Source organism: Panthera leo, chromosome D1 (genome assembly GCF_018350215.1).
Source record: "Panthera leo isolate Ple1 chromosome D1, P.leo_Ple1_pat1.1, whole genome shotgun sequence".
NCBI lineage: Eukaryota > Metazoa > Chordata > Mammalia > Carnivora > Felidae > Panthera > Panthera leo.
Window position 1 is genome coordinate 63035365 of NC_056688.1, and position 19238 is coordinate 63054602.

At 40.4% G+C, this 19238-nt stretch overlaps 2 protein-coding genes across 2 annotated transcripts in view; one reads left to right on the forward strand and one right to left on the reverse strand.

Moving 5' to 3' along the window:
• The window catches only part of LOC122200037 (olfactory receptor 56A4-like), a 206725-nt gene that overhangs the window by 122712 nt on the left and 64775 nt on the right, over positions 1-19238 (reverse strand). The gene's annotated exons all lie outside the window — the stretch shown is intronic.
• LOC122200044 (olfactory receptor 688-like) lies at positions 1936-2901 on the forward strand. The gene has a single exon (XM_042905453.1). The coding sequence runs from the start codon at positions 1936-1938 to the stop codon at positions 2899-2901; it is 966 nt and encodes a 321-aa protein (XP_042761387.1).

The following is a 19238-nucleotide window of genomic DNA, read 5'->3' on the forward strand; positions in this document are numbered from 1 at the left end:
AAATTCTTATTAAAAGAGGGAGAATCTTATGCAGGCTCTACACTCAGCACAGAGCCTGCAGCAGGGCTGGATTCCATGACCCTAGGATCATGACCTAGCTGAAATCAAGAGTTGAGGGGAACCTGGGTGGCTCAGTCTGTTGAGTGTCTGACTCCTGGGATCGTGGGATCCAGCCCCACATTGGGCTCCATGCTCAGCATGGAGTCTGCTTAATATTCTCTCTCTCCCTCTGCTCCTTTCCCCTACTCATGCTCTCTTTTTCTCTCTAAAATAAATTAAAAACTTTTTTAAAAGATTTTCTTTCAATGAAGAAAAATGCTGAAAATTAAATATTCTAAAATGTTAAAAACCATTACCTTTGTTTGTTGGGATTTTGATTTATGATTATTTTTCTCAACTTTTTTTTTTGTTTTCTAAAAGTGCTATGGTTTTATTTTTTCTTATTTGTCTTTATCAATTTCATGGTACTATATGTTTATTATAATTATAAATGGCATAGCCATTCATTCTTCACACAGGTGGTTAGGGCTGGAACCTTGATCTTATACTTAATGCCATCAAACACAGCACAGATACAGATTTGGAAGGGAAATATTGATACCTAAATATTTAACAAGGCAAGGTATTATTCATAAATAAAGGTAAAAAAAGAAAAAGAATTCTCAGGTATTGTCAGGTATTAAAGGCTCCTGAAACCATAATGCCTGTACACATTTTGATACAAACTCTGAGAGATAGTCCACACAATTCAAGAGTGAACAAAATTGAGAATGAGAGAATGAGGTGGACTGAGTATCAAAAATGAGCTGTGAACTTACCCAAATCAGTCTAAACAGTGTCATAAATGCCTGCTGCTTTAAACCTATACCATACAAAAATCTGGAAGTGGTGGGAAGTATGGTGGTAATTTTGTCTCCTTAGATCATCTATTAATAAAATTGATGATTTTAAAATATAGCTTTATATATGCCTTTAACATCACTTTCATAATCAGAGGAGGAAACAAGTGATATTCCTACATAGTACTGACCTTTTAGCTATGACTTCATGCCAGAGATTAAAATTTTGCTGAAACTTTCTCACTTATTAGTGTTTTCAATATATAGGACTCTTACCTAGTGAAATCATTCAACCTCTATATCCCTATATGTAAATAACAACCCCTGTCTGGGGAAGATCAAATGACACGATTTTTGTCAAAACTTATTTGTCAACTACAGGCACTGTTTAAAATAAAAACATGGTCAGCATTCTCCCTGTGGCTGCCTGGTCTCCTCCTGAAGATCCCCAACAATGGAGAAAACAGCTCTGCCCTCTAACTTTGGGATCTTTATAATGTACTAGTCTTCTGGTTTGTGTCTGTATTCCCTGACGCATGAAAAAATCTATCCAGAATTTCCAGAAAACAAAGCCGGTAAATCTTCACTTTTATTCTGCTAAAATCATTTTCTTAGAATCTATTTTGGCTCTTCTGCTGTTCTATCTATCTATATCTATCTATCTATATGTCTATCTATACAATTTGGGTGTCACTATAAATATATATATATTTATTTTTGAAGGAGAGAGACAGAGTGTGAGCAAGGGAAGAGCAGACAGAGAAGAGAGAGGGAGACACACAATCTAAAGCAGGCTCTAGGCTGCAAGCTGTCAGCACAGAGACCAACACGTGGCTTGAACTCAAAAACTGCGCGATCATGACCTGAGCTGAAGTCTGATGCTTAACTGACTGAGCCACTCAGGCATTCCTCTTCTGTTGTTCTTATCTGAACTTTTTCCAAGGGTCCAAGTGGGTTGAGGATACATTATGTTAAAAAGGACTTATCTGAATCTTCTACCTCTACACAAACTTTGAGCCTCAGCTGAGCTTACTACTGCCTATTCTTATTTTCTCTTAATCCATAGGCAGATGCTGAGAAGAAGACATCCCATGATATGGATACCACCCTGAGTATAACCAATAGCTCAAGGCTTCAAGTGTCTGAGTTCATCCTGGTGGGGCTCCCAGGCATTCATGAGTGGCAGCACTGGCTCTCCCTGCCCCTGGCTCTGCTCTACATCTTAGCTCTCATTGCCAACATCCTCATCTTGATCACCATCCAACATGAGCCTTCCCTGCACCAGCCCATGTATCAGCTCCTTGGCATCTTGGCTATCGTGGACATTGGCCTGGCTACCACTATCATGCCCAAGATCCTGGCCATTCTCTGGTTTGATGCCAAGGCCATCAGCTTCCACGAGTGCTTTGCTCAGATCTATGCTATCCATACTTTCATGTGCATGGAGTCAGGCATCTTCCTCTGCATGGCTGTGGATAGATATGTAGCCATTTGCTACCCCCTTCAGTACTCCTCCATAGTCAATGAGGCTTCGGTGATCAAAGCCACCCTGTCCATGGTGCTCAGGAATGGCCTGTTGACCATCCCATTGCCTGTACTGGCTGCCCAGCGACACTACTGCTCCAGAAATGAAATTGACCACTGTCTGTGCTCTAATTTGGGGGTCACTAGTCTGGCCTGTGATGACGTCACTATTAACAGAGTATACCAGTTGGTCTTGGCATGGGTTACACTTGGGGGTGACATGGGTCTGGTCTTTGCTTCCTATGCTTTGATTGTTCGCTCAGTGCTGAGGCTGAACTCCGCTGAAGCAACATCCAAGGCCCTGAGTACCTGCAGCTCCCATCTCATCCTCATTGTCTTCTTCTACACAGCCGTTATTGTGCTGTCTGTCACCCACCTGGCAGGAAGAAAGGTCCCCTTCATCCCTGTTCTCTTCAACGTGCTGCATAATGTTATGCCCCCAGCCTTTAACCCCATGGTGTATGCCCTACGGACCCAGGAGCTGAGAGTGGGCTTCCAGAGGGTGCGTGGTTTGGGTGAGAATGTGTCCAGGAAGTGAGCCAACTTTTGATGGCAGAATTTTACAACTGGTATTACAGAAAGAGCACAGGCTTTGGAGCACAACAGCCCTGGGTTAAAATTCCATGTCTCCCAGTTGCTAGCAATATTGATTCAAATTAACTCACCTGTTTTGTAAAGTGTATACTATGTGCCAGGCGCTGTTCTAAGCATTTCTCAAATATTAACTCATAGAATTGCACAACAACCCTATGAAACACGTACAACTGTCATTTACACATTCTGCAGGTGAGGCAAGAAAGTTGAGACACTTGGCCAAGGTCAAATGGGAAGGAAGTTGCAGAGTGAGGTTAGAACCTAAGCATTCAGGCTCCAGAGTCTCTGTTCTTAACCCTTACCCTTTTCTCTCTATTCAACCTTACTACTAACTTTTAAAAACATAAATTAAGATGACAATAAAAAGGAATGATCTCCAAGTGAAATTATAAATCTCCTGTCTTTTAATAAAAGAATATTCCATTTAAAAGTTGGCAGCAATTTTCCTGTCCAATAGTAAACACGGCACATTTTAAATCCTCTATAGTCACTCTATAGGATCCCTATCAGTTATAAGAATGTAGGTCAAGTTGGGACACTTGGGTGGCTCAGTCGGTTAAGTGTCTGACTTCAGCTCAGGTCATGATCTTGTGGTCTGTGAATTCAAGCCCCATGTCTGGCTCTGTGCTGACAGCTCAGAGTCTGGCGCCTGCTTCAGATTCTGTGTCTCCCTCTCTCTATTCCCTCCCTTGCTTGTGCTCTGTCTCTCTCTCAAAAATGAATAAACATTAAAAAAAAAAAAGTTGGCAGCAGGGGTGCCTGGGTGGCTCAGTTGGTTAAGCATCCAACTTCAGCTCAGGTCATGATCTCGCGCTTTGTGGGTTTGAGCCCCACGTTGGGCTCTGTGCTGACAGCTCAGAGTCTGGAGGCTGCTTCAGATTCTGTTTCCCTCTCTCTCTGCCCCTCCCCTGCTCATGCTCTGTCTCTCTCTCTCTCTCTTTCTCTCTCTCTCAAAAATAAACATTTGAAAAATATATAAAATTGGCAGCAGTTTTCCTGTCTAATGGAAAATACAGCAGATTTTAAATTTTCTAGAAAGAGTCACTCTAGAAAGTGTCACTCTAAAGGACTCTGTTAGTTATCTAAGTCAAGTATTTGACAGGAATTATTTTGTCACTTTACAAACTCTTTGACAACTCTTTTTTGTTTGTTTGCTTAAGTTTATTTATTTATTTTGAGAGAGAGAGAGGAGAGACAGAGTGAGTGTGTGAGTGGGGGAGGGGCAGAGAGAGAGAGAGAATCCCTAGCAGGTTCTGTGCTCTCAACACAGGTGGACACAGGGCTCAAACCCATGAACCATGAGATCATGACCTGAGCCAAAATCAAGGGTCAGATGCTCAACCTACTGGGGCGCGTGGGTGGTGCCAGTCTTTAACAACTCTTTAACAACACTTTAACAACTAATTCTTTAACAACTCTTGAGTCAATCTGCATTAAAAACTAAAAGTTTCTTTTTCAACATTCAACATTACTTGAACTTCCCTAACGAACTAAGAAAATCCCAGTGAGGTGCTGCAGTTCATTGGCATATACAGGTCAGCAAAGTTCTCTAAAGTAGAACTGTCCCCATAAGAGAAATGATATGAGTTTGTGGACAGAGAGAGAAGAAAGTTGGTAAAATTATTTTTTATTTATTTTAATGCCAGAATATAGACCAGCAAGGGTGAAATTTTGGCTCCAAACTAACATGTGAATAAGTTTGAGAAAGTCCCCTGACCTAATCATACGGCCATCGTGACAGACTTTGGAAAGAAAAACCTAACTTGTGCCAATAAACTTATAAGTCTCTTCTAGAGTTCCCAGACCCAATTCCAACATAGAGCTGGAGGGGAGGGGTTTCTCTCTCTCTCTCTCTCTCTCTCTCTCTCTCTCTCTCTCTCTCTCACACACACACACACACACACACACACCACCTAGCAACACACTATAGTGTGTCTGAGAATTCAACTCAATTCTAACACTATCTACTGGGGAATAGCATCAAAGTACCCTCCCCACCCTGCTTCAGATGCCCAGTTGCAATTCCTGACCAACAATACAGACTGGAGTTTCTAAAGACCCCTACTTGAGTTTCAGACACCAGTCACAAGTCCAAGATGTTACCTGTACTTCTGACAGACTGGCTCTACATCAGATGCTTCCAGGACCTCTTCCCTGAGTTCCCTTAATTTGCTAGAGCAGTTCACAGAACTCAGAGAAATATTTTACTAGGTAGACCACCACTTTATTATAAAAAGATATAAGCAAGAAATAACTAGACTGACAAGATGCAGAGGGCAAGGTATGTGTTAAGGGCATAGAGCTTCCATGCCCGCTCCAGGTGTCTCCATGTGTTCACCAGCTGGGTAGAGATCTGAACCCAGTCCTTTTTTATGGGGATTACAGTTCCTCCCTCCTCCCCAGAGTTTGGGAAATAGGGGTGAGACTGAAGTTCCAACTCTCTAATCACATGGTTGGTTCTCCAGGCAAACAGCCCCCATCTTTAGATTACTTAAGAGCTTTCCAAAAGTCACCTCATTAACATAACAGAAGACATCTTTATCTCTCTTATCACAGGAAACTCCAAGGATTTTAGAAGCTGTGATACAGGAACCATGGATAAGACCAAATACAAAGGAAAAATATATTTTGGTCATCTGAATAACCAAATATATATTCCTTACAAATCACAAAATCACAAAGCCCAAGACTGAGAAACTTAGTTTTAATAAACTCAAAGAACTGAATCATCTTTCTTTTGAGTTGGATAGGAAGGCCTTTATTATATCTATAGACAAGGCAGAATTGGACCATGTGCTTTTACCTGATTTTAACAGTGAACTTGATGAAGGATAGAAGCATAAAAAATGTTCACCTGTAGCCCAAAAGGCTGACCTATAGCCTGCATAGTTCTGATAGGGATTAAATATGTGCTAGTTGCTACATCCTTAAAGGGTCTCATGAGTGCCTACATATCTTACAGACAGTTAATATTAAACCGAATGATAAGTGAAGTGGAAAACAAAGGCAAACGAAAAGTTAAATTTCCTTATTGCCTACAGCTCATTGACAAGTCCTTGAAACAAGGAGACATTCTTCTAGGAGCTCAGTTGCCTCCATGTTGACACTTTGCTAGGGGCAAATGAGCCCGTCCCCCAGGATCCTACAAGTCTACTTTAACATATAAAAATTCCTTTAGAAGCTTCCTTTATCTCTGTCCCCCCAAGATATATATTGGCAATCATACTCCAAGCATATGGCCCACTGATATATATCTGAAAGGTCTCATGACTGAGTTTCTACTAAACAATAATAAATGACATTTGCATAACACTAGCTAGCCCCCTACAAAGTCTGGCAAACCTTACTTCCAAAATTCCTTAGCGACTTAGGCTATCCCTAACCCCCTCCCAACTTGAAAGTATATAATCAGTTACCAGTCACAACCCCACTGCAGCTCTTTCTGCCCACTTTTTTACACTCAAGTGTTGTTTCTTGGCCATCGGTCCCAAACCCCAATATTTTCCACATCAATAAGCACCTAAGAAATCTTGCGGAAGTAGTTTTCACAAGTAGAAATTTGAGGAAGACATTTATGATCTAATATTCCCTGTACATCCCCTCTCCCTTAAGCACTAACCATATAACCACCAGCTTCACATAGCAAAAAGTGCAGCTCTTTCTGCCCACAGGTCCTGTCCCCTGCTACTCAAATAAACTTACTAAATTGCACCTTACAAAGTCTCAAGAATTCTCTCTTGCCCCTTGCACTCAACAACCCCACAACAATCCCACACACCAAGAACAGAAGCACTGACTGTTGATAAATAGTAGTGCACTAATGGACGGGTCAAATTGCCTGTTACTCTTTCAACACAGTGTTTGGATTAAGTACTTGAGATCCTTTTGACATTTCAGGGAGAAAAAATAATTCTCAAAAGAAAGATACTAGAATTTCTTCTATTCTGGCCATCCAAGGGATTGGATTTCCACTTCCACTAATGGCTGACAGGATAACTCAGACAAAGCCTCCCAGTGAGAACAAGTAGAAATGATGGACAAACATCTTTAAATGGGTATAGAGAGACTAGAAAACTAACAAATTAAAAAACAATGTGAGACTCAGAAAACTTCCTTTTAGCTCCAACTTGCAGAGAAAATTTAGAAGTGTCACTCGCATCCTTACATTAAAGCTGGAAAACCAACCACTTTTCTTGGATCCATCAGAAAACTGAGGTTGACAGGGTTAACTCACTTCCTGGAGTCAGAGGAATACCCTTCCTCTAGGTGGGAAATGGCTCTGATGAAGTTTTGGGTGATGGTGGGGTGGTCCGGAACTGACAGCCAAGAGAGAATTATTGAAGACGTATTTGGTGCAAGAAAGTGATTTTATTAAAGCATGGGGACAGGACCCATGGGCAGGAAGAGCTACACAGCGGTCGTGTCAGGTAACTCATTATATACCCTCAGGTTGACAGGGGGTCAGGGATAAAGTCTCTAAGGAATTTTGGAAGCAAGGTTTCCAGGACCTTGAGGGGCTAGCTGTTGCTAGCTATTTATTATCATTAAATAAAACCTCAGTCATGAGACCCTTCAGATGCATATGGGGGGCGGGGCATAAACTTGGAGTATGATTGCCAGCATATATCTTGGGGCAGTTGAGATAAAAAGAAGTAGATTTAAAGGATCCTAGAGATTGGGATAAAGTTAAGCTAAGGTTCCCTTTTGCCCCAAGCAAAGTGTCATCATCAAGGCCACTGAGCTCCTAGAGGGAGGTCACTCTGCCGGTTTCAAGGATTTGTCAATGGGCTGTAGGTATTAAGGGAATTTAATTTTTATTTGCCTTAGTTTCCCACATTACCATGGCAAGCACTTAAATCCCTTTCCTTTGTTCTTGGATAGCCAGGAGTGTCTGAGGAATATCACACATATTCTACCTGGAGGGATGGGGGGTGGGATCTGCTAGCCTGTATTTTGCTCCAATAATATTTCTTCCTCTGGAGATAAGGAAAATGCTCTGGAATTATTTCACAATGTTAACTTTCCAGGGGACCCCTCTTGCATCTTTATTGTGAGAATCTGCTGGGATTGCTGGATATAAGGTATAGAGCCTCCCTAAGAATGCAGCCTCCAAATACTTCTATCTCATGCTAAACTACACTTGTACTCCAGGATTTGTAAAAATTACCCTGGAAGTACCTACCAGTCTATGCCTCCAGCACCTTCTCCAACTAGCCATATTCTCTGCATTCACCTGTCTCTCCAAATTTCAGGGTGGCAGTTGCCCTGCAATGTCACTTCTTTGATGGTTCTATGAAAAGTCCTTGAATTTCCTTTTCTTCAGCTTTTTTTGGTGTAAGGACAGGAGTGATGATTCAAAGCTCTTCATGTATCAGAAGTTCTCATATTAGATTATAACTAAAATATAAAATAAGTATCCATGAGTCCATGCTGATATAAATAAGTGATACAATAAATAAGTACATAGGGGAGAATAAACAAACCTCTCATGCAGAAAATTTCCAAATAATTTATGTAACTATACCACTCTCAAGTAGGTGAAGCATGATTCCTCACTTCTTTTTTTTAATTTTTTTTAATGTTTATTTATCTTTGAGAGACAGAGACAGAGTTCGAGCAGGGGAGGGGCAGAGAGAGAGGGAGACACAGAATCCAAAGTAGGCTCCAGGCTCTGAGCTATCAGCACAGAGCCTGACGTGGGGCTCAAACTTATGAGCCTTTGAGCAGTGAGGAGGTGTGGAGTCTGAGCCAAAGTCAGCTGCCCAATCGACTGAGCCACGCAGGCACCCCTGTAATTCCTCACTTCGTAAATGTATAGTGACTTCTTTCCAAAAGCCTGTATTGGCTATAAGTAGGAAAAGGGAAAAAAAATTAACCACCAAAACATGTACGTGGGGTGCCCAAGTTATAGATTTTTATACCCTCTTCCTCAGTATGCTCTGTCAATTAACTAAATGTTAACAATTTCTTGGTAGACCTTTTTTTTTCTTTTTCACATTAACTTCTCAGATTAAAACACTCCCCTACTCCAGACAGCAAGTAAAAAGTAAACAGAAACCAGGAGTTATGACAATGGACTGGCCAGCACAAAGGCACAAAACACCAAAAAGGGAAAACATATGCTTCCTTCTGTGAGTAAAAAAGCTGTCAATTAGGATTGTGTTTAGCTGTATATAAGACACAACAGAATATAGTGGTTAGCCAAATTGGGTGTTTATTTATCTCATGATATATGCATGCACACGCACACACGCACACACACACACACACACACAATCTGGCAGTTCAGAGAGATTAAGGCAGCTCTACAGTGCCATCAGGTGACCAGGGTCTTTGTACTTTCTGCAGTGCCATTCTAAACTATGCTACTGTACTCCATATATAATTCCATATTCCAGAGAAGAAGAAATTTAAAAAGAAAGCTCAACAGATTTTACTCACATATGATTGGTCAAAAATGAGTCTGCTGCTCATCTCAAGTTGCAAGAAAGACTCAAAAGACAAAACTTTTAGATTCCCAGCCTCTATGATAGTGGAAAGTTATGCAAAGGTGGGTTTGAATGAGTGCTGAATAAACTAATTCCCAGTAATAACATAATACACATCATATTCTTTTCATGCAATATTTTCAAAAACTAATAAAATATTGGGTAATGAAGAAAGTCTCAAAAATTCCAAAGAGTAAATAAGTTCCAAGGATTTCTGGATCAATATGACAATCTCAACACTTACTACAGCTTCCTACTCCCACTCCAAAACCTAGCAATCACTAAGAACATATGTTATAATAAATAAATTAATAACATCAACTAATAACACAAAACAAATGGAAAGCCACTGATGAAACACAAAAAATATGGGAAAACTCCAAAGATGAAAAGCAACTGTGGTGGAATTATGGCAAAATGAAAGCCTAAAAGGTGCATGGTAATAGATTCAGACAGAGAAATGTCTGACTAAGAGAAGTAGAGAGCCAAGAGCAAACCAACCTAGTGATGAATGGGTAGCACAGTAAGAGTGCTACCAGGCAGTCACTCTTAACCAGTAAGAGTAAGACCAGGCAGGTCTCTCCTGATGCACATGCACTCCTGAACCAAGAAATAGGCCAAAAGTCAAGAAACACTGGTGAGTGTTCCAGAACATTAGAGATTGGGTCATAAAACATGACAATGACCCACATGGCTATAAGCAACCATGCCCCATGAAGCATAGGAAATAAGCTGAAGCATAAATCAAGCTATTAGTATACCTCATATCTCTCTTAAAACAGGTTCCACCAAACAAATGCAGCAACATCCCAAGATTGTCTACTAGAAAAAACAACCAACCAAAGATGAAAATGGGTTGGTCTAAACTGTACACAGGTTTCTTCATGACTATAAGCCCCTGGTCTCCCTTTACTTCCGGTATTTGCTTCAGAAAACTAGTCATTATAGGGGCACCTGGGTGACTCAGTTAAGCATTGGACTCTTGGTTTCAGCCCAGGTCATGATCTTGCAGTTTGTGGGTCCGAGCCCCTGCAATGATAGTGCAGAGCCTGCTTGGAATTCTCTCTCTCCCTCTCTCTCTCTGCCTTTGCCTTGCTCGTGCTCTTTCTTTCAAAATAAATAAATAAAACTTAAAAATATTTTGTTATTGTAAACTCTTTCTTTCACCCTTTGAAGTGGATGTAAGTCTTCTCCTAACCTCTTGCCAGTTTTGCAACCTTGGAAATCTCTTTCTCAATGACCTGGGAACTATCTCCTGAAATGTAAACATTCAAAGAGATAGCACCCCATCCCCCTGTCCCTGTAGAGAGCACCAGCCTAACTTCTGAGTGCCAATTAGCAATCACAGATGGCCTAATCACAGACAAAAACATTGGCAGTCCTCAGGAATAATTCAATGTGCTTGACATATCCCATTGATTAACTTCCCCCTGAAATCCTCCAATACTTTTCCACTCTCACCCCAGGGCTTAAATCTATTCACCCTGACACTTTACCCCAGCTCAACCCTGCTTTTTGTGTTAGTGGAACTGGGTATCCAGACTTGATCTGTGTTCTCTTCCCCACTGCTGGCAACAGCAGAAGAAAAAAAAATGAACTTCCACTTGCTCTTCATGCCCAGTACAATTTTATTTAACACGAGATATAACCTGATATTTTAGCAAAATCAACATGAAAAAGTGACATTAAAATCAATAAGCAAAACTCACACCTAAAGAGATAAGATAAATTCAACATCATCAACCAAAAAAGCTACTCTCAAGGTAAAATTCTCTGTGTCAACTCTCTACTTCAGGATCCCAGGGACCCATGCCTTCACAATAGAGGTGGTGATAAGTGCTGTCACTAGCCCTAGGTAACTACACTATCACTTAGGATATTACTAATGGCATCCTTATAACAGTCCCTTTGTAAGTAAAGCCTTCTTAAATTATTCTAATTAAATTAACTGGAAATTTTCTATTTATTCTAATTTGAGAAATAATTACTGTTGGCAAGAATGTAAAGAAAAGGGAACACTTGTGCACTGTTGGTAGGAATGTAAATTGGTACAGCCACTATGGAAAACAGTATGGAGGTTCCTCAAAAAAAAAATAGAACTACTATATATTCATCAATTTCATTTCTTGGTATTTACAAAAAAAAAATGAAAACACAAATTCAAAAACATACATACCACCATGTTCATTTCAGCATTGTTTGCAATAGCCAAGATATGAAAGCAACTTAAATGTCCATTAGTGGATGAATGGATAAATATGTGAGATACACACACACACACACACACACACACACACACACACACACACAGAAATACTCTTCAGCCATAAAAAAAATAAAATCTTGCAATTTACAACATGATGGACTTTGAGGGCATTATTCTGAGTGGAATTAAGTCAGACAGAGAAAGATAAATACTGTATGGTGTCACTCATATGTAGAATTAAAAAAAAAAAGCTCACTGATACGGGGAACAGATTCATGGTTGCAGAGGCAGGGGTGGGATGGCAAAATGGAAAAGGGAGTCAAAAGTTAAAAACTTCCAGTTATAAAATTAGTAAGTCATGGGAATGTGATGTACAGCATGGTGACTATAATTAATAATATTGTACTGTATATTTGAAAGTTGCTAAGAGAGTAACTCTTGAAAGTACTCATCACATGAAAAAAAAAATGTAATTACATATAGTGATGGATGATGGTAACTGGATTTATTTTGGTTATCATTTCCCAATATATACAAATGTTGAATCATTATGCTGTACACCTGAAGCTAATATAATGTTCCTTGTCAATTATACCTCAATTAAAATTTTTTTTAATGCAAAAAAAATTTTTAATTTGAGTGGGCCATCTGTTTCCTATTAGTTCTCTATCTACTACAGTGCACATTCAATTAGGCAATATGGAAGTCATTAGCAAAAGTAGTTTCAATGTAGCCATAGGACAGATTTTTATAGTTACAGATTAAAAAGGTGAGGAAGTGAGGGCAATATACAAAGATGACTCTTACAGAGGCTGAGTCAGTGAAAGGCAGATCCTGAAGATACAGGGGTGCAACTGGGAAGTGCCATGGAAAGATACATGCACAAGTGTGTGCAGTGAAGATTGTTATTTTAAGTTCTTGGTCCTTAAAATCTTCAAATATTGAGGTGGAAGATTCAGGAAAGTGGAAGACTGTTGACACAGGAAAAGGGAGATACAGTCAGTTCTGCTATGTCACTTGGTTTAAATGTACAAACATGTGCCAACACCAGCAATACATTATGAAACAATTTGAGGATAACTGAGTTTCACACTTGGCTTTGTGCAATCCAAACACAGAAACTGTATCAAGCTGAGAGTGAGCATTACAGGATACACAATACACACACACACACACACACACACACACACACACTGCTAACACCCATCAACTACCTTCCCACACTTCACAACTTTCTATCTGATTTCAGACAAAGCTCCTCTTATCACTTCACCATAACTCACAAGCTGCAGCCCTTCTTCTGTCCATGCCCACAAGCAAACTTCATGGCCTTCTCAACGTAAAGTGTTGTGTTCATTGTAGCATTTGTATTTCTCTCAACCTCTTAACATGTGTCAAATTCTCCTATGGTTTACCTGGTTTTCTATCTTTTTATGTGTCACTGACAATGTTTTTGAGTACTATGCTCCTAACTCCATTTTCCATAAATCCTGTGGTTTCTTTGTGTGGGGTTTTGCATAGCATGGTGATACTTAAGAACTTCTGTGTCCTGTTACAACAGAACTAACTACTTGCTAGACTGAGTGGACAGGAAACCAAGCTGAGACAAGGACACCCTTTCTTCCAACAATCCAACATGGCAGAGCTGTCCACCTGCAGGCCCCATGTCCTAGGACTAGGTTTGTTCCCAGAGTGGCCAAGAGAGGCCTCCAAAGTCACTGCAGGCTCCTCCTGCTGGAGTGAGATGACCTGCCCCAGAGGCAGTTGGGTGACACTGAGGAGTGTCATGGGGTGGGCCCAGGGGAGTCAGACTGAGACCAGGTGATTTCATGGCTATGATTTATATCCCAAACCCAAGAGTGGTAAGAGAGGGACAGATCTGCTCTCAGCAACAAAAGGCCCAGCACAGGCAGCGACAGCCAGGAGAGGGGAAGGAGCCCAGAAGGAAGAACCAGCCTGGGGACATCTTCATGGCCCCTCCTGCAGTAGTAAGTAAACCAGCCACTGTCAAGGACTCTGGGAGGGGATCAATGGAGGCAGTCCACCTCCCCAGGGTTCTGTCCCACTCTATGAATCTGGCTCACTGTTGAATTTCTCAATTTGCCTTTCATTACCTTCCATTGGTCTCTCCACCTGGGCAAAGGGTTAAGAGCTATATCTGGGAATGAGGGCAAAGAGTTGGGGTTGAGCTCTGACATGGCCATGTTGCAGACAGTGGGGCTCTCCAGCCAGGGGAATGTGCAAACAAACAAACAAACTCTGGCTGTCACAGTATCAGGCATGCAGGAGGCTCTCAGTAAAAATTTGGTAAGTAAATGACCAAGCTAAGTGAGTCTTGAATAATAACTTACGACACACAGAGTCCCAAAATAAGAGGGTTTTATGAAACATGAGTCTCAATTCTTTCATGATTTGGAACTTTGGCAGTATATAAAATATATTATTTTTTAAAGTTTATTTATTTTGAGAGAAAGAATGCAGGTGTGTGAGCAGGGGAGGGGCAGAGAGAGAGGAAGAGAGAGAATCCCAAGCAAGCCCCTCACCGTCAGCACAGAGCCCAATGCAGGGCTCAGTCTCACAAACCATGAGATAATAACCTGAGCCAAAACCAAGAGCCAGACACTTAACCAACTGAGGCACCCTAAGATACATTTTTCATTGGTTTTATTTGTAAAACACAAAAACGAACACCATTCTTGGTATAAAATATAAAAGATTGTATTAAATCAATCAATGGGGGAAATGAGATTGGCTGCTACTATTGTTTAAAATCGTTCTCATTAAAACAAAACAGAAGACCAAAAATGAGAGGTATATTTGGAAAAGAAAGCCCAAATTATCATTTTTATAATACTAATGATGTTTTACTGAAAAATCAAAAGAGTGAACTGAAAAGTATTTATAGTGGACACTAAAATAATGAAGCTAACCCAAAGCAAAATAACAGAAATCAGCAAGTTTCCTCTGTACTAGCAACAGTTAAGTAGAAAATAAACTCTAGAAAAATATTCCATTAGAAAAACTTCAAGTAGAGTTGTTTTTTAAAAATGTGAAATGTTGAGACATAAATTAATGTCCTTTAGTGACACATGTAAAGGAAAATTTAAGTAAAGTAAGCGACAAATCAAACTGCTGAACAAAAAGGAAAACGTTTTTTAACTAAAAATACAACTACTGGGGCACCTGGGTGGCTCAGTCGATTGTCTGACTCTTGATTTTGGCTCAGGTCATGATCTCATGGTTTGTGTGTTTGAGCTTTGAGCTGGCAGTGTGGAGCCTGCTTGGGATTCTCTCTCTCTACCTGTCTCTCTGCTCCTCCCCTGCTCTCTCTCTCTGTCTCTCTCAAAATAAATAAATAAACTTGAAAAAAATAGAACTACCATATGAACCACCAATTCCACTTTGGGTATTTATCCAAGAAAATGAAAATACTAATTCAAAACACAGACATATCCCCATGTTTATTTCAGCTTTATTTACAATAGCCAATTTATGGACTGTGTTAATTTTTATAAATTAATTTTCATATCTTGTAGGAATCCAATTAAATTTGGATACTTTGGAAATCAACAAAAGAATTTAGGTGTTGCTGGCAGTCTAAATATAAGAGTTTAAAATTTTTAAATGTAAAATATTAGTGGAAAAGAGAGCTATTGTATGTCAAATCTCTTATAAATCTAGAGAAGTTTTGTTCACTATGGTAATCTCATCACAATGCACAGGTAGAAAAAATAGAACAGAATGAGGAGACCCAGTGTACATAAGAACTTGCTGTACATAAAAGGAGGTATCAGTAGTTAATGGGAAAAGAAATTAAAAACATTATTTTACAGGGTGCCTGGGTGGCTCAGTCAGTTAAGCGTCGACTTTGGCTCAGGTCATGATCTTACAGTTTGTGAGTTCGAGACCCGTGTCAGGCTCTGTGCTGACAGCTCAGAGCCTGGAGCTTGCTTTGGATTCTGTCTCCTTCTCTCTCTGCCCCTAGCCACTTGTGCTCTCTCTGTCTCTCAAAAATAAATAAATGTAAAAAAAAAATTAATAAAAAAATAAAACCATTGTTCTATTTGGAGAAAAATAAAACAATACAAATATATTCCTCCCACTATAGACTATATCTCTTCAAGATAAATGAGTTACATCTTTTGTAATGAACCAATAAAAAAAAGGAAAAAAAAGAAAAAAAAGCAATGAGAATAGCAATCAAAATTCTGAATTAAAGATGATTTTCTAATTCATTCAAGGTATATTGCCTATTTTCCCTTGCTGATAAAATAACGGGAAAATGTTCTATAGCCATGTGAGATTTGAACTGAAATAAAGACCCCACAAATGGGGAGGTACTGTTACAAAAAGATATATGGTGAACAATGATTTCACTTAAGTACAAATATCTAAATATTTAAATGTAACTATCTATGGCAATTATGGTAATTAAATCTAGTACATGTTAAAATTCATTTAAGGATATATATGGTATTACATATGTTTAAAATAATGCTCTTGGTCACTAAATTCTATTTCTGAAATCATTATTACACTATATGTTAAATAACTTGGATTTAAATTTTTTAAAAAACTTACAAAAGGGGGAACTTTGGCAAAACTTCATTATTTTTCTCATTTAACATTTCTATGGTACCCATCAGTTTTGTCAGTTAAAATCTAAATGACTACATGGGAAAAATAATCCTATTTAATAAAAATATTAAGTAAAGTATTTAAAATTAAATAAATAAATAATAAATAATGTTCTTGGAAAAGTCCTACTAAAATCTGGAAGTGGCAGGAAATTATTGCTAACTTAATCATCTTACATATCTCAGTATTAAAAATGAATAAATTGAAAAATATAGGTTTTAATATGTTTTCAATTTAACTTTTTTTTTTTTTTTTTTTTTTATTTATTTATTTATTTTTTTATTTTTTAATATATGAAATTTACTGTCAAATTGGTTTCCATACAACACCCAGTGCTCATCCCAAAAGGTGCCCTCCTCAATACCCATCACCCACCCTGCCCTCCCTCCCACCATGCCCTCCCTCCCACCCCCCATCAACCCTCAGTTTGTTCTCAGTTTTTAACAGTCTCTAATGCTTTGGCTCTCTCCCACTCTAACCTCTTTTTTTTTTTTTTTTTTTCCTTCCCCTCCCCCATGGGTTTCTGTTATGTTTCTCAGGATCCACATAAGAGTGAAACCATATGGTATCTGTCTTTCTCTGTATGGCTTATTTCACTTAGCATCACACTCTCCATTTCCATCCATGTTGCTACAAAAGGCCATATTTCATTTTTTCTCATTGCCACGTAGTATTCCATTGTGTATATAAACCACAATTTCTTTATCCATTCATCAGTTGATGGACATTTAGGCTCTTTCCATAATTTGACTATTGTTGAGAGTGCCGCTATAAACATTGGGGTACAGGTGCCCCTATGCATCAGTACTCCTGTATCCCTTGGATAAATTCCTAGCAGTGCTATTGCTGGGTCATAGGGTAGGTCTATTTTTAATTTTCTGAGGAACCTCCACACTGCTTTCCAGAGCAGCTGCACCAATTTGCATTCCCACCAACAGTGCAAGAGGGTTCCTGTTTCTCCACATCCTCTCCAGCATCTATAGTCTCCTGATTTCTTCATTTTGGCCACTCTGACTGGCGTGAGGTGGTATCTGAGTGTGGTTTTGATTTGTATTTCCCTGATAAGGAGCGACGTTGAACATCTTTTCATGTGCCTGTTGGCCATCCGGATGTCTTCTTTAGAGAAGTGTCTATTCATGTTTTCTGCCCATTTCTTCATTGGGTTATTTGTTTTTCTGGTGTGGAGTTTGATGAGCTGAAAGAACCGTTTTTATTAAGCTATCAACAATAGTTTAACAAAACATGCATAACAGCTAAATACCGAATACTAAGATTTTAGCTCCAGCTCATTTATCATTTAAAACTCTGACCTCAAATAAATCATTTTTTTCTGTGAACCTCAATTTCCTCAAACTTGAAAAATACCTTTCAAATGTGTTTTTTTGAAAACATCTAAACCATATCCAAAAGAATACCATTATGATAATTCTTGTTTTGAATTCTTGTTCCTCCTTGAAAGACCTCCAAGAAGGGCTGTATCTATTTTGTCTTTAGTGTTTACCTCCTGAAAAATCAGAATATTCATGTTTACATCTGCTTTGTCCACATCTTCTTCCTCCATGTAAAAAAATACAACTGACATGAAGCCATGAACTAATTCCCCTCTGACTTTCTTTGCTTCTTCTGTAATCTTCCTTTCAGGATTTATTATGGCCATCTCAGTTGTTCTTTTCTGAACATTTTCCAGAAACAAGAGACATGGTATAATAGCACAATGAAAAATAATGAGTTAATCTTAGACCTTTAAATTAAATCCAAGACACCCATTTCAAGGACAACAGTAGCAGCGAAGAAGAGAAGAATGGGGCCAGCCTCATAGAGCTGCTGGAGTCTCTTAGGCAGTGCAGTGCCAGGAAATCTTGGAGCAGCTCCTTGAGAAACAAGAACTCAAAAGAAGGAGTGCCCAGGTTAAGGGAACGACTTCAGATCAAGTCATTATCTCACAGTTCGTGAGTTTGAGCCCCACATCAAACTTTGTGCTGAAAGCTCAGAGCCTAGAGCCTGCTTCAGATTCTGTGTCTCCCTCTCTCACTGCACCTCCCCTGCTCATGCTCTGTCTCTCTCTGTCTCTCAAAAAATGATTAAACATTAAAAAATGGTTTTAGGAAACAGGTCGGAAGATAGCGGCACAGGAGGACGCTGGGCTCACCGCGCGTCCTGCTGATCACTTAGATTCCACCTACACCTGCCTAAATAACCCAGAAAACTGCCAGAGGATTAGCAGAACGGAGTCTCTGGAGCCAAGCGCAGACGAGAGGCCCATGGAAGAGGGTAGGAAGGGCGGCAAGGTGGTGCGCGCTCCACGGACTGGCAGGAGGGAGCCGGGGCGGAGGGGCGGCTCGCCGGCCAAGCAGAGCCCCCGAGTCTGGCTTGCAAAAGCGGAGGGGCCGGATGGAGTGTGTTCTGACAGCAAGCGCGATTTAGCATCTGGGAGGTCATAAGTTAACAGCTCTGCTCGGAAAGCGGGAAGGCTGGAGGACAAAGGGAGGGAGAGCTGCTGAGCCCCGGGACGACAGAGCTCAGCTTGGCGGGGAACAAAGGCGCTCGCCAGCGCCATCTCCCCCGCCCATCCCCCAGCCAAAATCCCAAAGGGAACCAGTTCCTGCCAGGAAACTTGCTTGCACCGTGCAAACACCCAACGCTGTGCTTCTGCGGGGCCACCGCTCCGGCAGGGGGTCTGACTCCCTCCCGCTGCCACAGGGCCCCTCCTGAAGTGGATCACCTAAGGAGAAGCGAGCTAAGCCTGCCCCTCCTGCCCCCGTGCACCTTGCCTACCCCCCCCCCCCCCCCCCAGCTAATACGCCATATCCCCAGCACCACAAGCCTGGCAGTATGCAAGTAGCCCAGAAGGCCACGCCACCCCACAGTGAATCCCACCCCTAGGAGAGGGGAAGAGAAGGCACACACCAGTCTGACTGTGGCCCCACCGGTGGGCTGGGGGCAGACATC